Below are 23,797 nucleotides of genomic sequence, written 5' to 3'. Positions count from 1 at the left end.
ACTGGTATTCAGGCAAATAAATCTGTATGTCTATTATTTTCTGTCATTTTTAGCTCAAAACATCACCCTGGGCTCGATTCTGAAAAGCGCTGGCTATACGAAGATGACAATTCAAAACGCATTTAAAATGAGTCCGGATATCGTTAATATGTTGTTCACAGTTTCAGTTGACCCGACTAAGGTACGTCGTCGATGCAGCTGTTTTTGTAAAATTCTGAACCTTTAACCAACTTTTTGTGCGCCTTGCAAAATTATCACGTATGATAGATTTATGACATGCAAGCAGAAAAGTAGTAAAAATCTGACCTTGCAAATTTTGTTCATGAATTTCCAAGATGACAAGATGAAATGATTACTCGGTGAATACTTTGATGAAAAGGTGAAGAAGCCTCGAACATCGAAACAACTACTACTATTCTATTCAATTTACGAAAAACCCACAATGGCGATTCCATAAAACTATAATGCTTTTTTGCTGATGCTTTGGGTAGAACGTTTCTACCCATCTCCAGAATTTATTCAAAAATCATATTACCGGTATTCAAATGATATTGTTCAAAAATAGCTTTGACTGATATGATTGTATTTCCTCTCAGGCATTACGTGAAGCAGTTTCCAATCCGTCGCGTCCGTGGCCTGAAACGTTGAAGGCGATGTTCTGCGACCCGAAAAATTCGATCTTGTCGACTGCCGACCAGACAACGGTGAAATCAACTCTGTGTTCAGTTAACGGTATGATGATGATGGTTGAGCTCACTAGAGCATTCAGCGTTGATAAAATGCTTCAACAGGTGAGAAACAGAAAATCGTGTAATTAGTTTTCAAGTAGCTTTCGGAGGATTCATCCCTAGGATTTCTATGATATGTTAGTGAGTCTCTGGGGCTGGACCCAGATGGAGGAAAAGAGAAAAGGTTTCATGTAAGATTGGATGTAATATATATGGACCACTCTATTGTTCGATCATGAATAATTTTGGTTCTCAGGCTTCCATGTGACCCTCATTTTCGCACTGTCTGTCTGAGAGTGTGAGTGCATGCGTAAGTTTCAGCTGCTTAGCTTCCTTAATGGTGGTTTGATCTTGATGAAACTTGGGTAGGATCATGGTTCCCACAGAACAGGGAAATTGGGAAAAACTTGGGAATTTTTATATGATAATTCCCGGTTTGGAAATATTTGAGAATTTAAAAAATTTTCCTCAAATCAGGGAAATACTTGGGAAATTCATTACATTTCACATATTGCATTTGCTAAGGGTAACTTTCTTCAGCAATTTCCCTTGAAAATCACCTTTATCAAGCAGTCACCACTGAAATGTTGACTGTTGAATGACGGTATGTGTTCATTTCCTTTTGGGAAAATTGAAAAATCACCCATGAAATACTTGGGAAAAACTTGAATTCATATAACTGGGAACAATGTAGGATGCTTGTATGGGGGTCTAGTTGTGCAAAGAATGGGCCCAGTGCGCCGCCTAGCTGCAGATCTAGGCGCTAAAAACTATATTTCACTGACATGACCTTGGAGATGACCACACAACTGAGGAACGGGGTCAAAATTCAAAAAGTTGTCTTGATAAGATTTAGCTTACTGCCGTAGATACAACATATCCAAAATGCAATGAGAACTAACGCATGGTGATTTGGGAGTTCAAACCTAAGCCCAAGAACCGTTGTCACCCATGGCTTGTTTTATGTTCTGATATCGTATTTTTTCCCTAGATTGCTGCAATAACCTCCAATGCAACGTACACGAAACAGTTCAATTGGACCGAGTATCTCCTGAACGTTCAAGAACTCGAAAAGAACAGTTTCAATCTCGCGGCAAGAATTCGAACTCCGAATCTTGTCGATTTCTTTGCCTACTCTGGAAATATCAGCGCGTGGTTGGAGCGCTTACAGAAAGCTGGACTGATGCCGCAACTATCGGCCGATCAGATTATTCAACTGTAAGAATTGATATTAGGGCGTTCGTTTCACTGAGTTATTTGTTCAAAACTTCTAACTTGATCGCCTTTGCTACTGAACATTAGATCATGTACATAAGATCTTACATTTGTTCTCTAATATTTTAATCAGCCATTTTGAATTGACCGCACTACAGAGTTTGTTCAGTCATGCCGGAATGAGTTACAAATCGAAAGGCAGACTGAGTTGAGAAAGTTTTAATTTGGTTACCGAAATGATCACACTTATCAATAGTTTCCATTCTGGGACTTAGGGGAATCAAAATCACTTTCCTGCGAATAAATCTATATATTCTCGATCTGTTGATTATGTAGAGATTGCATCACTTAGACATACATGCTATATACCATTTATAGGCTGGTTAGTTCTCTGGATCATTTTACACCGTATTTGAATCACAACACTACCTGGGGTCGTACTGCGTTAGCCGTTCTCAAATCGGTTCAGTTTACGACTTCGCTAATCAAAGATAAATTAAAATCCATCACATCGGGTACGTATGAGCGCTGTTTTCTTCGGGTTACCCGGTAGTTCATTTCGGCCAGAATTCTTCATCTCCGTCATTCTTCTTCGAAATTTCAGCAAACCCGATTACGCTAGATGACCTGTTCAAGAACACTACTCAACTCAAGGACATTATGAAGACAGTTTTTGGATTGAGCGTGCCTCAAATACAAAGTCTGCTTACTGCGAAAATTGATTTTATTAAGGTACATAGTCCACCATGCACAGATAAACACCCGACTTACACTTCATACATCTGACCGAGAATACAATCATCTTATGAATGATTTAACTTCAAATTGGGGGTCAATTCAGTTGACTAAGAATTGCTAACTCAATTCATTTGAATTGAGTTAGCCCGCATAAGCTAACTAACTTGAAAATGAATTGAGTTAGCCCGCGGGTTGATATTGATACAAGTCTATATAATACTGGGCCCTGATATTTAGATTAGAACTGGTCTATAATACCGATCCTGAGTTGTAGTTTTGATCAGTTCATCTTAGTACACAACAGTCTTGCTCTGTTGTGGTTAAGAAATGCCTACTCCAAAAAGTGTTCCCTATTGGGTTTGACTTGCAGTTGATGTCACTGCTGAGGGTTCCCGATCCTGTCGCTGCGTTTTGTACTGTGAACATAGCAGCGTTAATTCGGCCGTCTGGCGTCAGCGTCGATCTACCCAAGTTTCAGAAAAAACTGTGTAACCTGAACAGCACACTACTCGTTGATGAACTTGCGAAATCATATAATGTTGAGGCGATCAAAATTCATGTAAGTAAAATATGAAGTATGACCGAGCCTTCGTTAACAGAAAACAAGCCAACAAGCCAAACAAAGTGTAAGGTGGATTTAAAAGAAAACAGTTTTTGAATTAAGTTATCAATTCGTTGTAGCCTTCCAGCTTATATTCTTTAGAGACTATCATGATATGATTATACATTTTTTTACCAACATAGCGCCGTGCTTATTGAATTTAATCGCGGCTCTTTACAAAATATGAAAACATAAGATTCATTGAGATACAATAAAACATTGAGAAATTAAGTAAACATAAAAGGATAATCACACTTCAAATGTTTTTCTAAGAAGGTACGTGTAAGATTACGATAAAAACAATCGCATAGGTAAAGATTTCAGAGGAAACTTCTCAACAAGTGTCCTCAATCCTGTTCCTAGATATTTCTTAACTTCTTTCAGAAGATAACGCGTAAAGAAAAAATATTCCTTCTTGCTTGTTTTCAGTGGGAAAAGGCAATTGCCGCGCAATTAGATCCAGTCAGAATCGATTGGAATCAGTCTTTGATTCAGTACGCGCGATTAACCGCGATCGTGCAATCGATCGTTTTGAATCCTCCGAAAATCGATCCGACGATCACGAACGCGTTCGACGTCAACAAAACAATCCTTCCGGTGCTGAATACGATTCAACAAACGTTGACGAAATACTTCAACCTGAATCCTAATGATCCGAACAGTTTTACAACGATGCTGCAAGCATTCGGAGCGCCTATCGTCGCGCTGCAAAACGTCCCCGAAGCGAAACCTTTGTTCACGGCTTTGGCGGTCGTGAAAACGACGGTCGATTACGTGAACGAGATGACGTCGAAGTTAACGGTGAACTTGGTGGATAAAACGGTCGAGTTGAGCAGCATCGTTAAAAACGTGACGAAAATCCAACAAATTCTGCGACTAACGATGAATCTCGGACCGGATTTCGTCAACGGATTCTTAGCTACGCAGTGGAAGTTGAACATGGTAAATTTTGAAACGGATATTTGAATCGACTCTTGACCGAACTCGCTATTTTTTCAGTCAAACGAAACGCCTTTTTGTCCTTTCAGGTTATCCCGTTCATCAGTACGCAATCAATGCTTCAAACCAATACACAGTTGATAGAAAGAATTTTCTGCAACGAGACGCTCATGGCCAACGTGATACATTTCTCACCGGGTTTCGATACTAAATTGATGAAAGATGCGTTTTGTACGTGGAACAATACAGAGATTTTAGCGCAGTTACAACAACAATTCGATATCGCTAGAATCACGCAGCAGGTAGGCTACGACAGTGCTTTCATCATGAAAAATCAGGGTTCAGTTCCCCTAGCATTCAACCTAAACTGCCCAGTATATCTTAAGTAATGGGTAGTTTTATGGAACAATTTTGACCCAAATCTAAAGAGAGGTTTATTTACCTCGTCCTGGTTTAGATTTTATAAAAGTTTTGGTTATGTATGGTGGCTCATTCGGGCCATAACATAAAATTACTGATCTGAAAATTTGACGTATTTTCTTTTTTCATTTTCGTGTTCTGACCCCTTCATTGCGTATCAGCAATTTTGAATTATGGCCCGATTCGGCCACTATAGGCGGGAATTAGGTTGAAAACCTCCAGATTCCTGTGAAATTGACTGCACCTTCGTTTTACAGGTTCAACTGGCTCTCGGTACATCTCAGGTTGACTTTGGACGATTTCTTCAGTCGGTGCAGAAGTTGCAGGCGAATATACTCAGTCTTATGGGTTTGAAAGGAGTAAAACTCATGGGCAAAGACGTCGTGAAATATTTCAACATGTCGGTCGTAGTCAATGTACCAATGATTCCCTTCATTCAGCAGTTGCCTAAAGCTGAAGCTGTTGTGTAAGTTTTGATACATCGCTGCCGGTATCTGAATGCGTGATTTCAATTGGCTGTCATATAGCATGCTCCTTAAATTAATTTTGAGTTCATTGAAATGAAAACGTCATTAGAATGCATGATTTCTTTTCTAGAAACAGGCTCTAGCGGTATATTTCACGACATTCAGTATTAAAGCATTATCAACCTACATTTTCAGGTTTGGTAATTATTTGCAACAACTTGATGCAGCTTTTCTACGCGTTCAATTTTGGGCACAAATCCGTCAATCGCTGAACCTCGTTGTAATGATCGCTGATGTTCTGTATAACCGAACAAACGCTATACACAGTAAGACACATTCGGCTTCGAATTCCTTAACAATTTTATCGCGTTGGCAATTCTTTTCACTTGGGAACGATATCTTTCGCAGGTTCCGGTTTGTCACTTGGCTCGGTATTCGGAAACAGTCCGATTGTCAACAAGTTTTTGGCCGAAACGTATCGTCTGACTCCAGATATGGTGAAGATCGTAATGTCCGCGTCAATGCAACCAGCGACAGTGAGTTGAATCTTCCAGGGTCTCTACAACTCCTCGTTTCCTTGAAAACTCGCATAATCTTGAATTTTAGCTAAATGCCCAAAAGTGCTTGGAAACGCCTTGAATTTTGAGAAATTGGCGATTAGAAAATTTTTAGGTTTTAGGCCTAGTCAGTAGTCGTAGGCCTTTCACATTCAGATTCCAACGAATTTAATGGTTTACTGAGATAAAAAGTACCGATTTAGGAGGAGTACTGTAATTGGGATATAAAGATAAGATTGCATACACTCCTTGAAATTTGGAATCTTTTCCATGAAAAACTCCTGGAAAAAAATCCTTGAATTCTGGAATGAATGATCAATAGGGACCCTGTAACGTGCATTTCTATTTCTTCTAGACGTTGAAACTTGCTGTGAACAATGGAAATTTCGTACAATTGATTTGCGGCAACGAAATAATGTTGCCGAAGTCTGCGAACGAGAATGAAATCAGAAGATTGTTGTGTACAACGAATTTCACTTCATTGTCTTTGGAATTACGGAAGCTAATCAAGTTTGATGTCATTCTTAAACAGGTTTGTTTGGACTAAACACATCTTGGCTCAGTAGTCGAATAAACTCTCTAATCCGTGCACACTGTAGATAATTGAAGAAGTCTCACAATTCAGATTTTTTCTGTTCATAGTTTCTGTTTTCATCCTGCGAGCTGATATACTTTGTTATGTGTGTTTTGGTCATTCCTCCACCTGATGTTAGCTGTTAGTCAACAGCCCAAACGTTGTGGTTTCATAATGATAGATTCTATCAGATAAAATTTGAATTGTAGGACTTCTTCAATTATCTTGGTCCAGCTGTATTTGTAACCACCAGAATCCAGTAAGCTAACTGGGAGTTTAATTTTGACTCAAGTGTTTCACTGTTGAAAACGAACTGCCAGTTTTAAAACTTGAATCAAACTCAACTTACACAACTATGGAACTAGAAAGTTCCAATGACTACTGTTACCAGTAAAAACCTCATGAATGATAGACGTATAAAAATCTCTCAGTTTGCAAAAAAGTATAAGAGGCTTGCATACCATTGATGCTTGATTCTTAACAAATTGTCTCATATCATAGATTAAAGCACTGAACCAGCCATCGATGAAACCGTTAAACTGGACGCGAGCTATTGAAAGTGTCCAGAGGTTGTATACGTCGTATAGTCAACTACTGCGAGCTATCCGTCTGCCAACGATGTCCGAGTTTTTCAAACAGACAGGAACGACTGACGCTAAATGGACGAACAACGTGTTGAATGCGCTTAAAATGATACCTGTCCGAGTAGAAGACATTCCGCTTTTGTATGTATAGTACTTTGTACGTATTCCACCGTCATTGGATAGTTGGACTTGTTATCAAAATATCCCTTTTCAAACGTTGCAGGGTGAGCGAAGGAATACGGGTCGCATTGTATGGACTTCAAAACGTCCCAGGAACTAGACCTTTGCTCGAAATGATCTATAAATATGGTCAGTTGTATCAAGGAATCGTCAAAATGCTGATCAAACAACTGACTCCATTTCAAACGAAGGTCACACTCGACATGTTGGTACGAAATATAACGGAAATCAAGCGCTTCATACAAGGAAATATTCTGATGAGTCCAGCCGAGTTAGATGCTGTATTTAGTATGAATGTTGATGTCGGCAAGGTAGGGTGAATCTGCAAAAGGAAATATACTTACTCATTAATATCAATTAGTAGAAATCTTACAGAAAGTCAAGTTTTTCTGTTCAGAATTTCTACTTCCACTTGCAACTATACCTAGACTTAGTTGGTAAAGCGCTGCATCGGTTTAGATTTTTAGTATTCAACATTTCTGTATTTGGCTTAATCACTTCGCCCAGTTCCGAGTTTAACGAGACAAAATTTAAACTGGTTTGCTCGATTCGATGACTATGTTTTTACCCTGACTTTTCTCAGCTGAGCATATTGATGACGAATCCGAATCCTTGTGCAGTCGACTGGAATTCAATACTTATCATTCCTGCCGGCAAATCGCAGAAACCGCTGACTAAAATACAAATGACTGCTTGCATGAACGCGACTCTGATATATGAGAAACTGAAGTCAGAATTCAACATTCAAGCTTACATTCATCTGGTGAGTGTAACTAACTACATGATAAAACTCTGCCACATTTAAGCCCATCAAGAATGTCAAACCTATTTGCGTTTATGAAGATTTTTAAGTTCAGTTGAACTATATGATGCTCCACATTCGTTCTACATTGTTCCAGATATTGAAATTACTGACTGTTTCACAAAATATAGAAAGAAGTATTTCGAAAATAGAATAAGTTACTAAATGTTCAGATCCTTTGTCTGTGTAAGGATCCACTCTATGCAATTTTTCGAATGAAATAATTCGAAATGTGAAATTGAAGAACTAAGTGCTTGGGTTCGTCAAGTTCATATAATTTCTTCCAGTTGTACCACGTGAGACGTGAGACCTGGGAGGGCCAACCGTCTCCGACCTGGTTGGACCTGTGGGTGGCTGCTTGTTGCAGAGAACCTACCACTGGCCCAGAGAATTCATTTTGAGTTTTTACGAAAGGAGGAGCCCCTTTTTGGAGCCTTCCCCTTGCCCCGATATGCACTGGAACTATTATGACCAAACAGGGCTGGGCACTCTCATTCTCCAACCAGCATTTGTAGCGGCTTGAGAAAGCGCAGATGCTTGAGCTGGCAGTGAAAGTAGTTCAATTGATATATCGCTTAGTTTCTACAAGTCTCGGAATGTGTGGTACTAATCTCTACATGTGTCCTCTATCTTCAGCTGCAACAACCACCGACAGGGAGACTGAATTGGACTCAGGTTGTCTTGGACTCTGCTCATCTCGTCGATCTTATCATGAAAATGCTGAAAAAGCCGCCTACCGTCGGTGACCAGCTGTTGAACATGGCTGATTATACTAGATATCAAACTGCTATACAGACTCTATTACAGCGCTTTAATAGATCATTTACAACGCAGGATATGCTAATGTGAGTATTATATGTATACATTGGCTATTATATGGGATGGATAAGTTGCCAAAAAATCCAACAAATTAAGTTTCCTTGTTACGTAGCAGTGGAAGGGGTCTAAACTCTAGCATGTATACATTTCTCATTCATTGGTAATGCTTTTTAACCTAGAAGGGAAGGGATTTATGTTCCAGGTAAATAATGATTAGATTTTAAACATTTATCGAGGGAGGAATTGCCTGGCAAATACATCAGAACGACGACCGCTAAACTATGCGTGTATCTGACTGTAGTGAAGAATTGATATAAATCTCAGCATAGTTAACAAATATAAACCCACAGTAGATTTGAAGCAAAAGTTTATTTTCTAATGGTTTCAAGGTTAATTCTAAACCTCATCATCAGAGGAACAAAAAAATACAATGTATCTGGATAAAGCCATTGCTTATATCCATGCATACTGCGCATGTAGGGTAGTATAAGCCTATTAATTATGCTACAGTAGAATCCGCTTAATTCAGATTATTTGGGACCAAAAAAATTCATCAGTTTACTAGAAATCCGGATTATAAGCCATTGTCATGTTAATGAACATATCGACTGCAAATATTGTCCAGATTAAACCAAAATCCAGATTAAGCTGATCCGGATTGTGGGTTTGACTGTATGTACTTTTGTTCGCAGGTTCGGACAAGCCTTAGATGAGCTTTCAGCAGTTTTGAAGCGGTCACCGCAGGGAAGAGCTGCACTGCAGGCATTGGATGTTGTAGACTTTTACTTGAAATTCATCAATACTCGGCTTGAACAGGCGCTCAGTAAGTCATCCTCTGATGAGCATGTACACCTGTCACAAGCAGGTAAACAAAACTTGGGAGATGATGTACGAAATAATGGCAACAAATTTTTGCTTTCTTTGTAGAAGAGCCTATAACACTGAAATTGATGCTGAAAAGTGCTACAATAATGAGAGACTACTTGACATCTGTGGCGAGGTTCGACGCACGCGCGGCTACTGTGCTTTTGAATTCAGAAATAAGCCCACTTTTCGTACGTTTTTCATAAGCATTTTACATTTCAAGCTTGATTCATACAGAATTCTAAGATGATAATTTGATTACAAAATCGATGTAAATCGCGAATTAACTGATTAGATATTTGTGTATCTACAAATATATTTCAGCTTTATAATCTGATGAACGATTTCAAGAATGGCGCTTTGAACGAGTCCACTCTGAAGGACAGGCTGTGTAGTACGCCACTCCACTCGTGGTTGAAATTACCGGCAAACCAAATGCAACAGAAAATTACTATCGAAGAACTGCACAAACAGATCTGTCGCCTAGCAACACCGGCTTTCATGCAACAATTGGAGAACGAGTTCGAAATTAGAAACGCCATGCAGGTTAGACAGTGTACATTGCAGTGTACATTATATCATGCTAGATCATCTTAATTTGTTAACCAAGTTTTTATTTGCGACTGCATTAATGAGGACGAATGTTCTTTCTATTTTTATGTTCAGATTCACCGAATGGGTCCGAATGGCAACTTCACTTCAATGTTGATGAACCAACAACAGTTACAGCATTTGATTACGAAAATGATTCAGAGTAGTCCGTCAATCGGCAAAAGTTTGAAGATGCTATTCAACACGACAAACTGGTTAGAGACATTGCAAGAGCTTACAAAGATGGATCCAAAAAGGTATTTTGTAGTTAGTACTGGAACCGAATTTAAAGTGTTTAAATTATTGGTTAATAAACCAAATAAACCTACGACTGGGAGTTATTTAGAAAAGCTAACTCTAATACTTAAGGTAACTTGTGAAGATTGCAAAATGCATATATATTTTAGGCTGCTGTCTTTAATGGCATCAATTGGCTCTGCATATGAGAATATAGACCCATCGTTTAAAGAAATTATGTTGCAAGTATCATCAGTGTTGGACAGTATGAAAATATCGAAGTATTTTCTAGAGAAAGCAGGTATTTAAACCAGCACATTATTACGGGGGGGGGGGGGTCTGGTGTCATTCAAAAGTTTAAGCTTAAACAAACATTATATAACCAATAGGAAATAAACCAAAAATTCCAGTTTAAATTTCTTGTAAAACTTTACCTCTGCTGACTAATGAAAATCTAACAGGTTTAATCCAACTACTGTACTTTTGGTTCAAAGTTCATTTAGACTGGTTTGAGACTTGTATACCATATCTGATTTCACGTTATTAGGAAGTCCATCAAGAATCGAAAATCTCCTGTCAAACAACACAGCAATTAAAGAGTTGGTCGACACACTATTTGCACAGCTTAGTCCTGACTCGATCGCTCTCTCCGATTATAACAAAGCCTTCTACAGAGTTTCTGTAAGTGTTAATCGAAGATATGTGGATGGTTTCATCTACATGTATATGTATTTAATCAAAATCAAATGAAGTACTGGGTAGTCTTGTGATATATGTCTTAGTTGTACGTAAATCGTATTTTTCATATCAGGCCACAGTTATAGCGAAAGAGAAATCAATGCAGGATATCATATGTAAACCGGATACGCTCGAGTCATATCTAAGTGCTACGTTATACATGAATGTAACTGCGATGAGTGCTGCCATCTGTGGTATTCCCGGTGAAAACTGGAGTTCAGCGCTTAAATCTGCCGGATTCAACACGGGAGAATACATATTCCTCGTTCAATTGGTACGGATATTGACTGAAATCTGAAAACTGTTCGACATATTTGTCTTTCGACGTTATTAAAGTTATTGTTTGTTGTTCATGTTCTTCTAGTTAAGTTTTAAATTTTTGATTCAAAATGGTTCATCCATTGACGGTATCGTGAAACGTTTACTTCCTCCGAATGATTGGGCGAAAATGAAGTCGAATTTGCTGAGCATCGTCGATGTGTTCACCGCATTGAACAAGCTACCGTCGGGCGTAAAGTGGCAGCTCGATTTGGAGAAATACCTGCCTGTTATGTCTCATATCTCAGAACTAATCCAGAAGAAATTCTGGGATCTGTAAGTACATTTGCGTTGCCAAATTGATGGTATCCTCTTTATTCACGGTATTAGGTCTTTTACGTTCAGAAATTCTACGGGGATTTTGATATCATGAAGCTATCATTCACCATAATGTCATTCATGTAAATATGAAAAAGGATGATATTTACAGCGAAGAATGATATTTTGCAGAGCTGTTCTGTATTTGAACTACGTGGATCCATTTTTGCGAAGAGAAAATTTCTGGAATGAAATGAAGAAAAATATTGCTATACAGGCAAATGTATATGAACAATTTAACAAGATACTGAAATCACTAGGTAAGATATTCGTGATATACGTCCAAAGCTAAAACATTTTGTGAAAGGGTTTTGTTTTTTCGCGCAGTTTTGATAATTAAAAGATGTCTTCTAAAACAGGTCCGCATACGAAGATCTCCTTATCAAGAATTTTACCTAACAGTACTGCATTGGCTAATATCTTGAAGCCTTACTTATCGCCATCAGATACGGCTTCTCTGTTGACAGCGGTAGTGAATCCAGAACGGGTAAGATTCATCTGATGCGTTGATTTATTGAATTACAATTATTTCAGCTAAAAAGGTTTTCTTTTTTAAAAAAAAGGTTTTTGTGAAATCAACCACAGCCGAAGTTCTGGTTCGGTTTGCATTTATGGCATTGATGCGCTTATTTTTCGAACTAGCTACATTCATTTTTCGATATTTTAGTTTTCCCAGTTTTTGATGGCGAATGAGAAGGCCGCTGTTAATATGATGTGTAACGCTGTGTTTTTCCAAGAAACATTCTTGTTCGGGGACAATTCTGTCATCAGTGCTGATGCCATACAGACAGCCATGTGCAATGCGTTGAAATCCGACTCGTTGAGATTCGGCAAAATTGTCAAACTTATCAGGATGACCGACTTCGTTAATGCAGTACGTAATTGCAAAAATATAGCCTTACAAGATGGTTCATGCTATTCCTTCGAATGAAACTTAAGCTAATTCTACATGTGTTTTATAACACTATGGCTTTCATTATACCCTTGTGTTTCTTATTATTACGATAGATTAGATTAATTTCACTTGTATCTTATGATAAAAGAATTATTGCTTACGTGCATATTAATCTTATCATCTAAGTTCGCGGAAAATTTGACACGGGTGCACTTTATGGAAACATTTCATATAATCTCAATTTCCATATGAAATCATATTATTTACGAGTATTTCTCTCCATGGGACGACTGCTATCTCTAGTCCATTACTGTAACAATATTTTAACATTCTTCTGCATAGGTCACAGCTGCCATTACGAAACCAGCGGATTTAACTCGAAACCCATTCGTTTATTACGTAACGGAATTTCAGAAATGGATGACATCATTCGCGCAGGTGATGAATTCTACTGGTATTGATACTGTAGATTTAGCGAATTGGTTTAAACCTATCGAAATCGCTCTGAATGCCACGAAAACTATGAATAATGAAAGGTAATGACTATTGTAAGAAGGATGAAAGAAAAATGTAAGGCAGGTTTCGATAGAACATATTTTGGTTAAGGAATTGTAATTCCGGATTACAAACTTTCTTCCAGCATTTTATCATGTTTGCAAACTATGCTATTCCTGAATAAGGAGAGCATATTCTGGTTGAAACGAACATGCCAGAAGGAATTCCGGAATTGGTAGAAACCAATCAAAACCTGCCTAAGTGTTTGATATTGGGGAAAATTGGTATTAAAATTCACAAATTTTTCAGCATTAACGCCGCGTGCCAGGCCACCGTTAAGATGTTGTCGCCGCAAATGGTGGAAATGATAGCTAATTTAACGGATGGAACGTTGACCATTTATGAGATATTTGCTGAAAAAATGAACATAATAGGTAGTTGTTGAATAGATGGAAAACTGCTATTCGTGGCAATTAACATACGTGATAGTGAGTTTGAATCGATTATGACTGCTTTTTTTCACAGAGCCTAATATAGCTGATGTAATATGCTCGCTGAAAAACCTGAACATTAGTGGCTTATTGGAACTTGTCAACAAACTCAAAATACAAGAGACTGTTAAAAGGGTATGTGAAAATTTTGCATAAAGTTTATTATATCTCGCAAGGTATCTTTCAGAGACAATTGACCTCCAGTTAGATATATTCTTAAGACTCAAACCTTTATCTGTATGATTATTTTGATTTCAATACCGTAATTTTGTTGAAGTCGGTTAGTTTCATTAGAAAGCGTTTAAAAATTCTTACTTTATTGTTTGTTTCAGTTTGAAAACTTGTTCTCAAAGCCGGCACATTTCTCATGTCAAAGAACATATAACGTGATATCGGAATATGTGGCCGCAGTGGAACGCTTTTCAAAATCGGATTTATTCGAGAAAGTGCATCAGTGTCATGCCGGGCAAGCCCAACCTTCAATCCTGAAAACTATCGATGCGTAAGTAGCTATTTCAACCCACGTCATTATCATTTGCTGTTGGGATTTTGAAAATCGTGTGCTTTCAATTTTCTGTCTCTTTTTGTATCGGCAGAGCTTTTGAAATGGGCGCTACTGTCGCAAAACTGCTCTCCGATCCTGCGCTGAAAGAGTTTCTTAATATAATGGATATTGAAATGATTCTCCGTCCGTTGTTGAGCCAAAAATCAGTGACTTTAAAGATGGCAAAACTATTCACGTCAGAGGCGAAAGCTTCCGAAATCCTAGTGGATGCTTTGAAATTGGCACCCGAGGTTGCATTTTCTCTGCTCGGAGCAACTGTGACTGTTGATTTGGTAAGTTTCAGATATATATTTAGATAAGGAAATTTTCACCATGGTTCCTCTGCCTTCTTGTCCTAAATTACTAATCCCTCACCCACTAGTAAATGATATAAGGCATATGCTGCTGTCTCTTATAATTGCTTGGTTTGTGGGCTTCTGTGAGACCCTTATTCTCGTACTGTCAGTCTGTGGGTCTTTCTTTCTGCTACTTAGGTTCATTAATAGTGGGTCAATTTGATGAAACCTGGGTGCAACGTTAGTCTGGTGGTCTGGTTGTGCAGTGCAAAGAATGGGCCCAGTGCGCCACCTAGTTACGGAACTAGGCCCTAAAAACTCTTAGAGCTCCATGACCTTGTAGATAACCTCATAACTCAGGAACGGGGTCGAAGTTCAATAAGTCTTGACAAAATTTAGCTAATGGTCCTAGATACCACATATCCAAAATGCAATGGGAACTAATGCATGGTAATTTCGGAGCCCAAGACCCATTGTCACATGGATTGTCAAAATTGCTTTCTCTACTTGAAGCGCCACCTGGGTAACAAATCAGATGAAGCACTGAAAGATACGCTTTGCAAACCGGAAAATTTGGCGAAAGCGATCAGTTTCTCGCCGCTGCTAAACGTCGACTACAAGAAAATAACCGACTCGATCTGTACGGAGAACGTCACATCAAATATTCGCAAATTCCGCGACGCTGTCAACATCGGATACGTTATTGTCCGAGTAAGTATTCTTTCGGTGGCCTATTGGAATATCATCGGGAAGATATAAAATATAAATATTTTTCATTTCATGTCGTTCTTTAGGCGTTCGAATCGTCGGGATTAGCGATTACCGATGTCGCCTTGATATCGGACATCGTCAAATACGCCGGTGACATCATCAAACGAAGCCAATCTTTGATCGACTTGTTCGCGATATTGAACGACTTTTCAACGGAGAAAGCGCTGGAAATTTTGCCGAGGATTCAGCGATTCATAATGGATAACCAACCGGATAAAATATTTGACAGGTATTAACAGTGATGATTATTATAGTGTATGCGAAGTCATCAGAACAGGTGCTCCTGGCTGACTTTATCCTAGTCTATAACCATGATCACACAATCATTTTTGGCCTGAACAACTGTTTACACAATGTCAAGCCAGGCCCGGCCAAATTTTAGCATGGGTCAGATGATAACGTGTGAATTGCGACTGGTTCCGGAAGTGACTTGCTTTGTTTGAGCATTGTTTAGTATCAAGTGAATGGTTTGCATGTGAACACGCTCTCTAATTAGGCACGGGCCAAATTTGACTCTGGGTAGAAGTACAGCTGAGCTTCTGTAGGCGGCAAACATCTCCCAAGCCAGCTACTCTATATTGTCTCCAGCTAGAATCCATTTGAGGATTTAATTTCAAGAATCTGAAGTAAACCCTTTGATTATTCAATCATTCTTACAGCATTGTATCCTTGTTGCAAACTTTTGAGGAAATCGGAAAAGATCCGTCGACGAAGCGAGTGATGAATATTTTGGCAAAACTCGCCAATGGTGTTAAATCGTTGCACGTATACAAGACTTTTATGCCTCTGAATGGTTTGTATTTATTGTTTTAGACATTCATTCATTCATACATTGTACATTCATTCATTCATTCATTCATTCATTCATATACTCAGTCTTGTGCAGTTAGCTCAGTTGGTTGAGTGGAGGACTGGGAAGCAGGTGGTGCCTGGTTTGAAACCACCTCTGCGCTGGCTGTCAATAACATGGAATAAGCTCTGCTAACGTAGTCAGGTTGAGGGCAATAGCAACCTTTATAAAGGCCCTGGTCGTCTCCTAAGACCCACTGTTACTTGAGGTTGGGACGTCAAACTCTACTAACTAACTTATACATTCATTCAGCCATACTCATACGATGTGTATATGATTACATACAGAGCTACTAACTGCGATAGTCCCCGAACAAACCCATCTTTCAACCACAGTATTTGTCTTGTACCGCTGATTAGAATTGTTTGCCCTCTGAAAGCTACCATACTGGTAGTCGTCCTGATATATGCACGTTGGCAGCTTTGTGTTATAACATAAAACCAAAAAAGGAATATGATATATGACAGATGAACGTGGTCCAATTTAAGTTATTTTGGTGAAAATACCATATTCCTACTTTTACAGTTGCGCTGAAGGATGTCGTCAAATCGCCTGAGGATTTCGCCGATTATTTGGTTAGCATCGGACTTACTAAGAATGCCAGTGAAGCTCTGATGATGGCTCCGTTCTCGTATCTACAGGTTTGTGCGTCAAACACTCGGGGGAAAATAGATTCTCACCATGAAATTACAGTATTGTTAGAGAATATTGATAACGTGGTTGTTTTATTTTTAGGTGCTCGTAGCTAACAACAAAGCCAACATCAATGAGCTCATTTGTAACGCTACGAACCTCGGAAAGATTTTAACTGTATCGAATACACCGACACTATCGATTGAGGATATCAGCCGTCATTTGTGCTCCATCGATCGAAAACTGATCGTCAACATCACGGAAACAGTTCTGAGAAATCTCGACATCGGTCGTCTTATTCAAACGGTAAGAATAGCCATCACGCTAAAGCTGAACAGTGTATCCCAAAAAGAATATGGTTGATTGAGCGAGGTTTCTCAATCAGCAACCAGTAAAGTGTTTCAATGAAATTCAGGCAAGACCCAAGTCTACGTTTGTGTTTAGTCGGAAAATAGTCTTAAATCCAAAGCAGTATTAAGTTGTGAGATTGTTTTTATGACCAGTCTTGAATCCGTAACCTCGGGCTCAGGTCAACGGCCTTTTAGCAACATGTTCTTGATATCTATTGAATACAGACTGCCTGAGTTTAAGCATTTTCTCCAATTCATGCAACCTGTGTTTGTATCTTTAGGCTATGAATATGGGCATAAATGGTTTGTTGAGAAAATCAAACGTTTCTGCAGAATCCATGAAAGAAATGATGCAAGCAATGAAACCGATGAAAGAGCACCTCGCTGAAGTGATGTACACTGTTGCCAATATGACTAATGATATTCCTTCACTTGACACAAGTACGATCGGCTCAGATCCACCATCAGGTAACTTTCTTTTTGAAAAACGATGATGCAGAGTAGTGGTGTGGGTGTGATGCCAGGTTGTGATTTGAACCCAGTGCTGTATGTATTTTATTTTATTATTTATCTATGTGATATAGTGTGAAAATTCAATTTGAAGGTTTTTCATGATCAATATAAATTGGGATTCGGGTGATTTTAATTCAAAGTCTTTGAATTTATTTTTTGCTGTTGTATGTAAGATAGATCGAATTTCAGTATAGTTGTAGCAAATCTGAACAAAATGAAATTCGTCTTTAATAACATTGAGATCACAAAAGGTACAAATACGGTTTTCAAGTTTAATGTTCTGATGACAGCCTATTTCAATATTTAAAGGCAATGTTCCACTTCTAATGAAATGTCTCTCGGCAAAGCATTTACTTATATCTTCATTGCTTCGCTCCACCCACTGTCAAATGAGTGTGTGGCCTGATGACAGCTGAATGCAGAGTATTTTAGATCACTTAAGTAGGTTAAGAGTAAAAACCCCAATGCACAAGAGTTGCTGATCATATTCATCATGGATATTGGCACTTTGAAATACTCTTTTATGATAAGCGTCGTAAAATCCTCTATATCGCAAGTTAGGGCGTTCATTTATTTTGTCAATGATTGCAGCGAGCGGCGCGATGAAATCAATAAGCAGAATGATGTGCGGAATGGAAAATATGTTTTCGGTCAACGATGAAATGAATGTAGCCGGTAAAATTGGGCAGTCGGCAGAACAGAAAAAAGCTGATAATTTGAGTGATTCGTATTTGAATGAAGTGAAAATTCTCAAAGATGCTAAGAAGAGTAAGTTCATCCATATACATCAATTTCCTAAGCATAACTACGAAGAAATTTGATTTGTTGCACAACCGCCCTTCCTATATATCTACATTATGGTCAATAACAACACATAGATCAAGTGGATTTTAAGTCCCAACAAGCTTGCTTAACGATAATGTGTTTGTTATTCATTGATTGTTGATTTCGTTCAAGGTGAATTCTGTATTGATATATTCAAGACCATAAGAGATTTACCAGCTGGACCGGTTATCTGGGCATTCTTCAAGCCGTTCCTGATGGGAAAAGTTGCATTCACGCCGAATACGCCACTTACAAGAAGAATTATGTCTTCGGTAAGTATTTGTTCACATACTTCATCAGAACATGTGCGTTTCGCCCAAGAAATTTTTTCTTGGACATTAGTGGGATGTTACTATTACTCACTTAACTTTAGTTTAACTTAGCTAATTGTGTCTGCTGTTGATCACGCAGGTGGATTTTAAGTTCCAACTTAATTTTGATATTTTTGTAGGCAAATTCTACGTACGAGGAGCTCGCCAGTTTGATAGACATGCTGAAATCAGTGAATAAGAATGTTCAATATTTGGAAAAATTATCAGACATGGGACCAAAACTGGATATAATCAAGGTAATCATCGGATTCTCTCGTATCTATTTTGATGATGGTCAGAAATACATAAAGATTTGAAATCGATTTATTGTAGAAATCGATGGCGAACCCAATGGTAGGCGCAGCTATGATGTCTATAACTGGTGTAGATGGGACCGAGTTGATTGACAGTCTGTCGTACATGACAACTGTTTCTAGAAATGATACCGCTAGAATAAAACAACTGGCTGGATTAACACTTAATTTCACAGAATGCATGGATGTTAATAGGTTAGACTTAAGTCATGAAGATGCTAGTTAACATGACTGCTCAATATTACTCTATATACATAAGAAGGTCTACTGTGTGCAGTCATGTCCAGAAATTTCACTGTACAGAAGGTCTGAAATTTCCGGATTTCTTCCTGAAATATTCCGGAAGATTCCTAGTGATATGCAGAGGATAACATAAGTCTGGAGGATTCCCTTTTGGAAATATCCAGGGGATCTCTGGTCATTATTGCTGACGATTCAGTTCTCTTGGAAACAGTATTTCATTTTCAAAATCTTGAGATATTGGTTGTTAGATTTCATAACTAGTTATGAAGTGCTTAGGTAGGGGATATGGTTAGGTGAGACAATACGTAATACGGTGTTTACATTTCGAGGTCCCACTAACCCTTAGTTCAGAACTCTTTGAAATTTCGGTAAAAAAGTCTTCCGGCATTCTGCCACCCTCACCCCTCTCTTAGATCAGAACTCTCTGAAATATTCCGGAATAAAATCTTTTGCAACTCTTGCCACCCCCACCCCTCCTCTTGGATCAGAAACTTATCCGTAGTTTTCCAGAAAAAAATCTTGCGTAACTTACAGAACATGTAATTTCTGAGTGACTATACGTATAGCCTGCCATCATAGTACATGATAAAAGTTGTTTCATGTGTATTGTATCATTCATTGGTACAGATATGTTGGGGTTTCATCAGAGAAGGAATTGCAGACTGTCACTGCTAAGTGGGCCAAAGAAAGAAAACTTCTTGGAGGTATATGTGGACAGGAAATTTTCATATAGTGTGTTCAGTTTTTCTCGGACATCATTTCACGACGTTACGTTTACGACTGTTTGGTTTTAGGTATCGTATTTGAATTCGGACAACAACAAAATCGAAAGAAACGAGCCGCAAACAATACGATTACTGCTGGAACGTTGCCAAAATTTGTTCGGTATAAAATCCGTGTCGATGTCGATAATACGATGAATACGGATACATCGTGGTTGGCGTAAGTTGATATTCCAATTACAGTAAATATCATGATTAAATTCGCTCGCATTGTTTCGAGATTCGATTGGAACTCGTGTTCATTCTATCGTAGATTTACGCGTCCGGGACCTGGTGATAACTTCGCCGAGGATCTGCGATATCTGCGAGGGTTTTTACCGCTGCAAGACATGATCGACCGAGCGATTATTAAAGAACAGACGGGAAAAGACGTGAAGATTCCGATTCAAACGCAACAGTTCCCGTATCCTTGTTACATGAAAGATAGGTAAGTTCCGTGCTGTGCTAAGTTGATCAGTTCGAATTAGTTCATGTTCAATCCGGGCTGAATTATGACTCGATATCTGAGTCAAATTTGAAATTTTTTTCTGGCCAATTAGCCGAGGGCAGTTTTTAGCCTAGAATACATGGATTTTTACAGCTTTGCCCAATACGCCAATATTTCCGGCTTACGGTTTAAGAAATCCACTTGATGATAGATGCTCGGTTGCATCTTAAACATTCGGATTCGTCTAAATCATTAACAGAAAATATCTAATTAGCCTCCTTGGGACTCGTTTTGTTCACTTTTTGTCAGTCATCTATCCATCCATAGACAGAAGACAGTTATTTTGGGAAGTTTTTCAGATGCTTCAATGGATTGTCTTGATATTTGGTTCATGCGTGTATAGGCACATCTGCAGCCCAAAAACTGACCTTATCTGACCTAAATTATTTATCGTTTGCCAAAATCAGCTCTTTACACATATTGAAAATTTTGAAGATGCCATGATAAATTTTCTCAGTTTCATATGTAGTATATGTATCATCCTTAAAGAACAGACGGGAAAAGACGTGAAGATTCCGATTCAAACGCAACAGACCTAAATTATTTATTCTGACCTAAATTATTTATCGTTTGCCAAAATCAGCTCTTTACACATATTGAAAATTTTGAAGATGCCATGATAAATTTTCTCAGTTTCATATGTAGTATATGTATCATCCTTAAAGAACAGACGGGAAAAGACGTGAAGATTCCGATTCAAATATTCGTAGTATATGTATCATCCTTAGGCCAATCATAAATAAAATAGGTCAATCAGAAACAAGATGGCTGTCCTGTAACCTTCCTTGTACCCAAATTGGTACCCGTGCATATTTCCTAACCTCAATCAATTGCAGAATTGTAGCTGACGACATGTTCTACAAATTTGATTTCAGTTTCTTATCGTTCGTCTATAAATTCTTACTTCCACTGATGATGATTATCACGTGGATTACGTTCATCGGAATCGCGATAAAATCGTTAGTCTACGACCGAGAAACGGGAATCGAGGAGGTCGGTGAATTTCAGTCGATATAAACGCTGTACTTTCTATCCGGAGAACATTTATCGATTTAGCGAAAAAGATGTTTACGCGTTAAAAATGAAACTTCCCGATTATTTTAGGTGATGAAAGTCATGGGAATGAGCAGCGTCGTCAATTTCGTGAGTTGGTTTATCACCAATTTCCTGTTGATGATGGCTTTGCTGTTAGTGATCGTTCTTGTAATGAAAGTTTCCTCGCTGTTGCCGTACAGTAATCCACTGATTCTGATTCTCCTTTTTATGGATTTCTCATTCTCTACCCTGATGATGTGGTATGTACACTTGTATTGTGCGTGTAAACTAGCTTTCTTTAGGGAATTAAGAGAACTGAAATGACATCTTGTGAATATATCATTCAGTGATTATCATTGTATTTTACTTTTTGTTCATCAGGTCATCTGCTGCCAGACATTCTTGTCAGTTTATTACCCTCCAGGTTGGACTTCAGGGAATTCTAAGTCACCATATTAAGAAAGATTATTCGGAATAGAATAAGAATGTTGAACATTGTTTCTTTCCTTTAAATTTTACTGTATATCCAATCTCCATTTTGATGGTTATAATGCAAAATGTTTTCAACTTTCTGGCAAAATGGGCTATACCGGTATTGACTTAACTTGCTAGTTAACTTGATAAGAAGTGATTAGTCGATAAGGATCAAGGGTTGACTCCACCTTCTTTTCCCTAATCACCTTCATGAAAAGTAAATGTGAATTCTTCTAGTTATATGGTCAGTGCATTCTTCAATCGATCTAACCTGGCTGCGTTGGTCGGTATACTATTCTACCTGATGTCCTATCAAGCCTATATCATCACCGAGGCTTTGGAAGTCAAGATGACATTCTGGCAACAAATATTAGCGGTAAGCTGACTCTTCAACCAAAACAAATTTGGAATATTTTCCGAATTAAGTGAAAAGTGATTTTAATTTCGGGTAATTACTGTTAAGAACAATTTTGGAAATGCACGAGTAGAATTTAAAGTTTCTCTTACCAAACCCTGGAATTATGTCACAGTTTGAGATTGAGCATTATTGTAAATGGTCAGATCGTCAAGCATTGTACTACTTTTCAAGTATCCCTGGACTCCGATCATATACTGTATGATATTAAAAACATACGCAAGATTATCCCCTTAGCCATATCCAGGTTAAATTTCAGATACAACCTTTTGGTTTATTTGCTATTCGTTATTTCACAGTCTACTATAATTCATTACATCTTCGTCATTTTAAGCTTATATTTTTCTTGTGAAACTGAACCTGGGTCATTATTCTTCCACCTAATGCTTGCTTGAAACGGGCTTCTCATTAATTCATTTGAAAATTCCATACGCTTACACTTCATGATCGTCATTTGGTCATTGATAGCTTTAACACTGCACGATATTTTAGAATCTGGCCTCATTTTACTCGGTGAGCATTTGATATGCTGATCAGTTTGTTATGATTAGAATTATATTTGAGGGGGAGGGGGGCAGGTTTTGGTGGTGTTCTCCAAGCAGTATTTGACTCTCAAGAGTTAAATTTCAATCGGGTGCTGCTTTTAGCTTATGACTAATCATACAACCTGCATGTGTAATGTAACTAGAGGTACAGTTTTATTTACATGTACTATCCATTCCCGAACTCTGAGCGTGGCTATTCAACCACAATGTAACTGCAACTATATATTCATGTATTCATGTTGCTGTTATTTCGGCATTTTTGCATCATCTGAAGGAAATAATCCTCTGTTCGTACAGAATTTAGATCAAAGGCAATTGATCATTTGTTTACTTTTGATGTTTGGATGGTCCCAGTTATAGGTTCTCGTAATGATGATTTTTGGGTATGAATTTTACAGTTTATTCTGCATGGCAGTGCATTTTCATCGGCGGCCGGCTATGTAGCATATTTCGAGGAAGAAGGCGTTGGCATTCAATGGTCAAATGTGAACGAGGTATTCTGGTGGAAATCCAGTTCATTTCACCACGCTTGTTACATGATGGCCATTGATAGTGCCGTATATTTCGTCATTGGTTGGTACATCAGATGTCTCAACCCAGGTATCCGATATTTTGGCTGCATCCTCCTATGCCACACTAGTTTCATGTACCACGTCACTAAACCGCTATTCAATGAGATTTTATCTGTATCCAATGGAGATCAAGGCTCAATTTCGTCAATTTCACCAAATTCATCTTCAATTTCAAATTTTTATATTCATATTCAAGAATTGTTCATCCAATCCTTATGAACACATTCACTGTGGGCTTGATAATACGGCGCCGCCCCCAATTGCTG

The 23,797-nt window shown here is 38.3% G+C and overlaps 1 protein-coding gene across 2 annotated transcripts in view; it reads left to right on the top strand.

Annotated features, from left to right (window-relative positions):
* LOC141904723 (uncharacterized) overlaps positions 1-23,797 on the top strand; it is a 54,481-nt gene that overhangs the window by 14,632 nt on the left and 16,052 nt on the right. For both annotated transcript variants that reach the window (XM_074793367.1, XM_074793366.1), the window contains exons 17-64: positions 54-181; positions 597-791; positions 1,720-1,946; positions 2,322-2,458; positions 2,548-2,675; positions 3,052-3,240; positions 3,712-4,224; positions 4,311-4,523; positions 4,899-5,107; positions 5,304-5,434; positions 5,517-5,644; positions 6,021-6,197; positions 6,741-6,964; positions 7,047-7,314; positions 7,587-7,766; positions 8,442-8,650; positions 9,317-9,447; positions 9,552-9,679; positions 9,813-10,034; positions 10,155-10,336; positions 10,487-10,617; positions 10,864-10,997; positions 11,128-11,328; positions 11,419-11,648; positions 11,823-11,950; positions 12,050-12,177; positions 12,358-12,564; positions 12,928-13,121; positions 13,390-13,514; positions 13,606-13,706; positions 13,904-14,073; positions 14,168-14,408; positions 14,925-15,122; positions 15,206-15,411; positions 15,842-15,975; positions 16,558-16,673; positions 16,768-16,971; positions 17,297-17,483; positions 18,120-18,296; positions 18,486-18,625; positions 18,805-18,921; positions 18,998-19,173; positions 19,849-19,925; positions 20,016-20,163; positions 20,257-20,430; positions 21,366-21,483; positions 21,595-21,785; positions 22,237-22,375. In XM_074793367.1, the coding sequence (XP_074649468.1) occupies positions 54-181; positions 597-791; positions 1,720-1,946; positions 2,322-2,458; positions 2,548-2,675; positions 3,052-3,240; positions 3,712-4,224; positions 4,311-4,523; positions 4,899-5,107; positions 5,304-5,434; positions 5,517-5,644; positions 6,021-6,197; positions 6,741-6,964; positions 7,047-7,314; positions 7,587-7,766; positions 8,442-8,650; positions 9,317-9,447; positions 9,552-9,679; positions 9,813-10,034; positions 10,155-10,336; positions 10,487-10,617; positions 10,864-10,997; positions 11,128-11,328; positions 11,419-11,648; positions 11,823-11,950; positions 12,050-12,177; positions 12,358-12,564; positions 12,928-13,121; positions 13,390-13,514; positions 13,606-13,706; positions 13,904-14,073; positions 14,168-14,408; positions 14,925-15,122; positions 15,206-15,411; positions 15,842-15,975; positions 16,558-16,673; positions 16,768-16,971; positions 17,297-17,483; positions 18,120-18,296; positions 18,486-18,625; positions 18,805-18,921; positions 18,998-19,173; positions 19,849-19,925; positions 20,016-20,163; positions 20,257-20,430; positions 21,366-21,483; positions 21,595-21,785; positions 22,237-22,375 (8,411 nt within the window). The remainder of the gene's footprint in view (positions 1-53; positions 182-596; positions 792-1,719; positions 1,947-2,321; positions 2,459-2,547; positions 2,676-3,051; positions 3,241-3,711; positions 4,225-4,310; positions 4,524-4,898; positions 5,108-5,303; positions 5,435-5,516; positions 5,645-6,020; positions 6,198-6,740; positions 6,965-7,046; positions 7,315-7,586; positions 7,767-8,441; positions 8,651-9,316; positions 9,448-9,551; positions 9,680-9,812; positions 10,035-10,154; positions 10,337-10,486; positions 10,618-10,863; positions 10,998-11,127; positions 11,329-11,418; positions 11,649-11,822; positions 11,951-12,049; positions 12,178-12,357; positions 12,565-12,927; positions 13,122-13,389; positions 13,515-13,605; positions 13,707-13,903; positions 14,074-14,167; positions 14,409-14,924; positions 15,123-15,205; positions 15,412-15,841; positions 15,976-16,557; positions 16,674-16,767; positions 16,972-17,296; positions 17,484-18,119; positions 18,297-18,485; positions 18,626-18,804; positions 18,922-18,997; positions 19,174-19,848; positions 19,926-20,015; positions 20,164-20,256; positions 20,431-21,365; positions 21,484-21,594; positions 21,786-22,236; positions 22,376-23,797) is intronic.

This window comes from Tubulanus polymorphus, chromosome 4, assembly GCF_964204645.1.
Source record: "Tubulanus polymorphus chromosome 4, tnTubPoly1.2, whole genome shotgun sequence".
Taxonomy (NCBI): Eukaryota; Metazoa; Nemertea; class Palaeonemertea; order Tubulaniformes; family Tubulanidae; genus Tubulanus; species Tubulanus polymorphus.
This window is presented reverse-complemented; position numbering and strand designations above follow the sequence as displayed.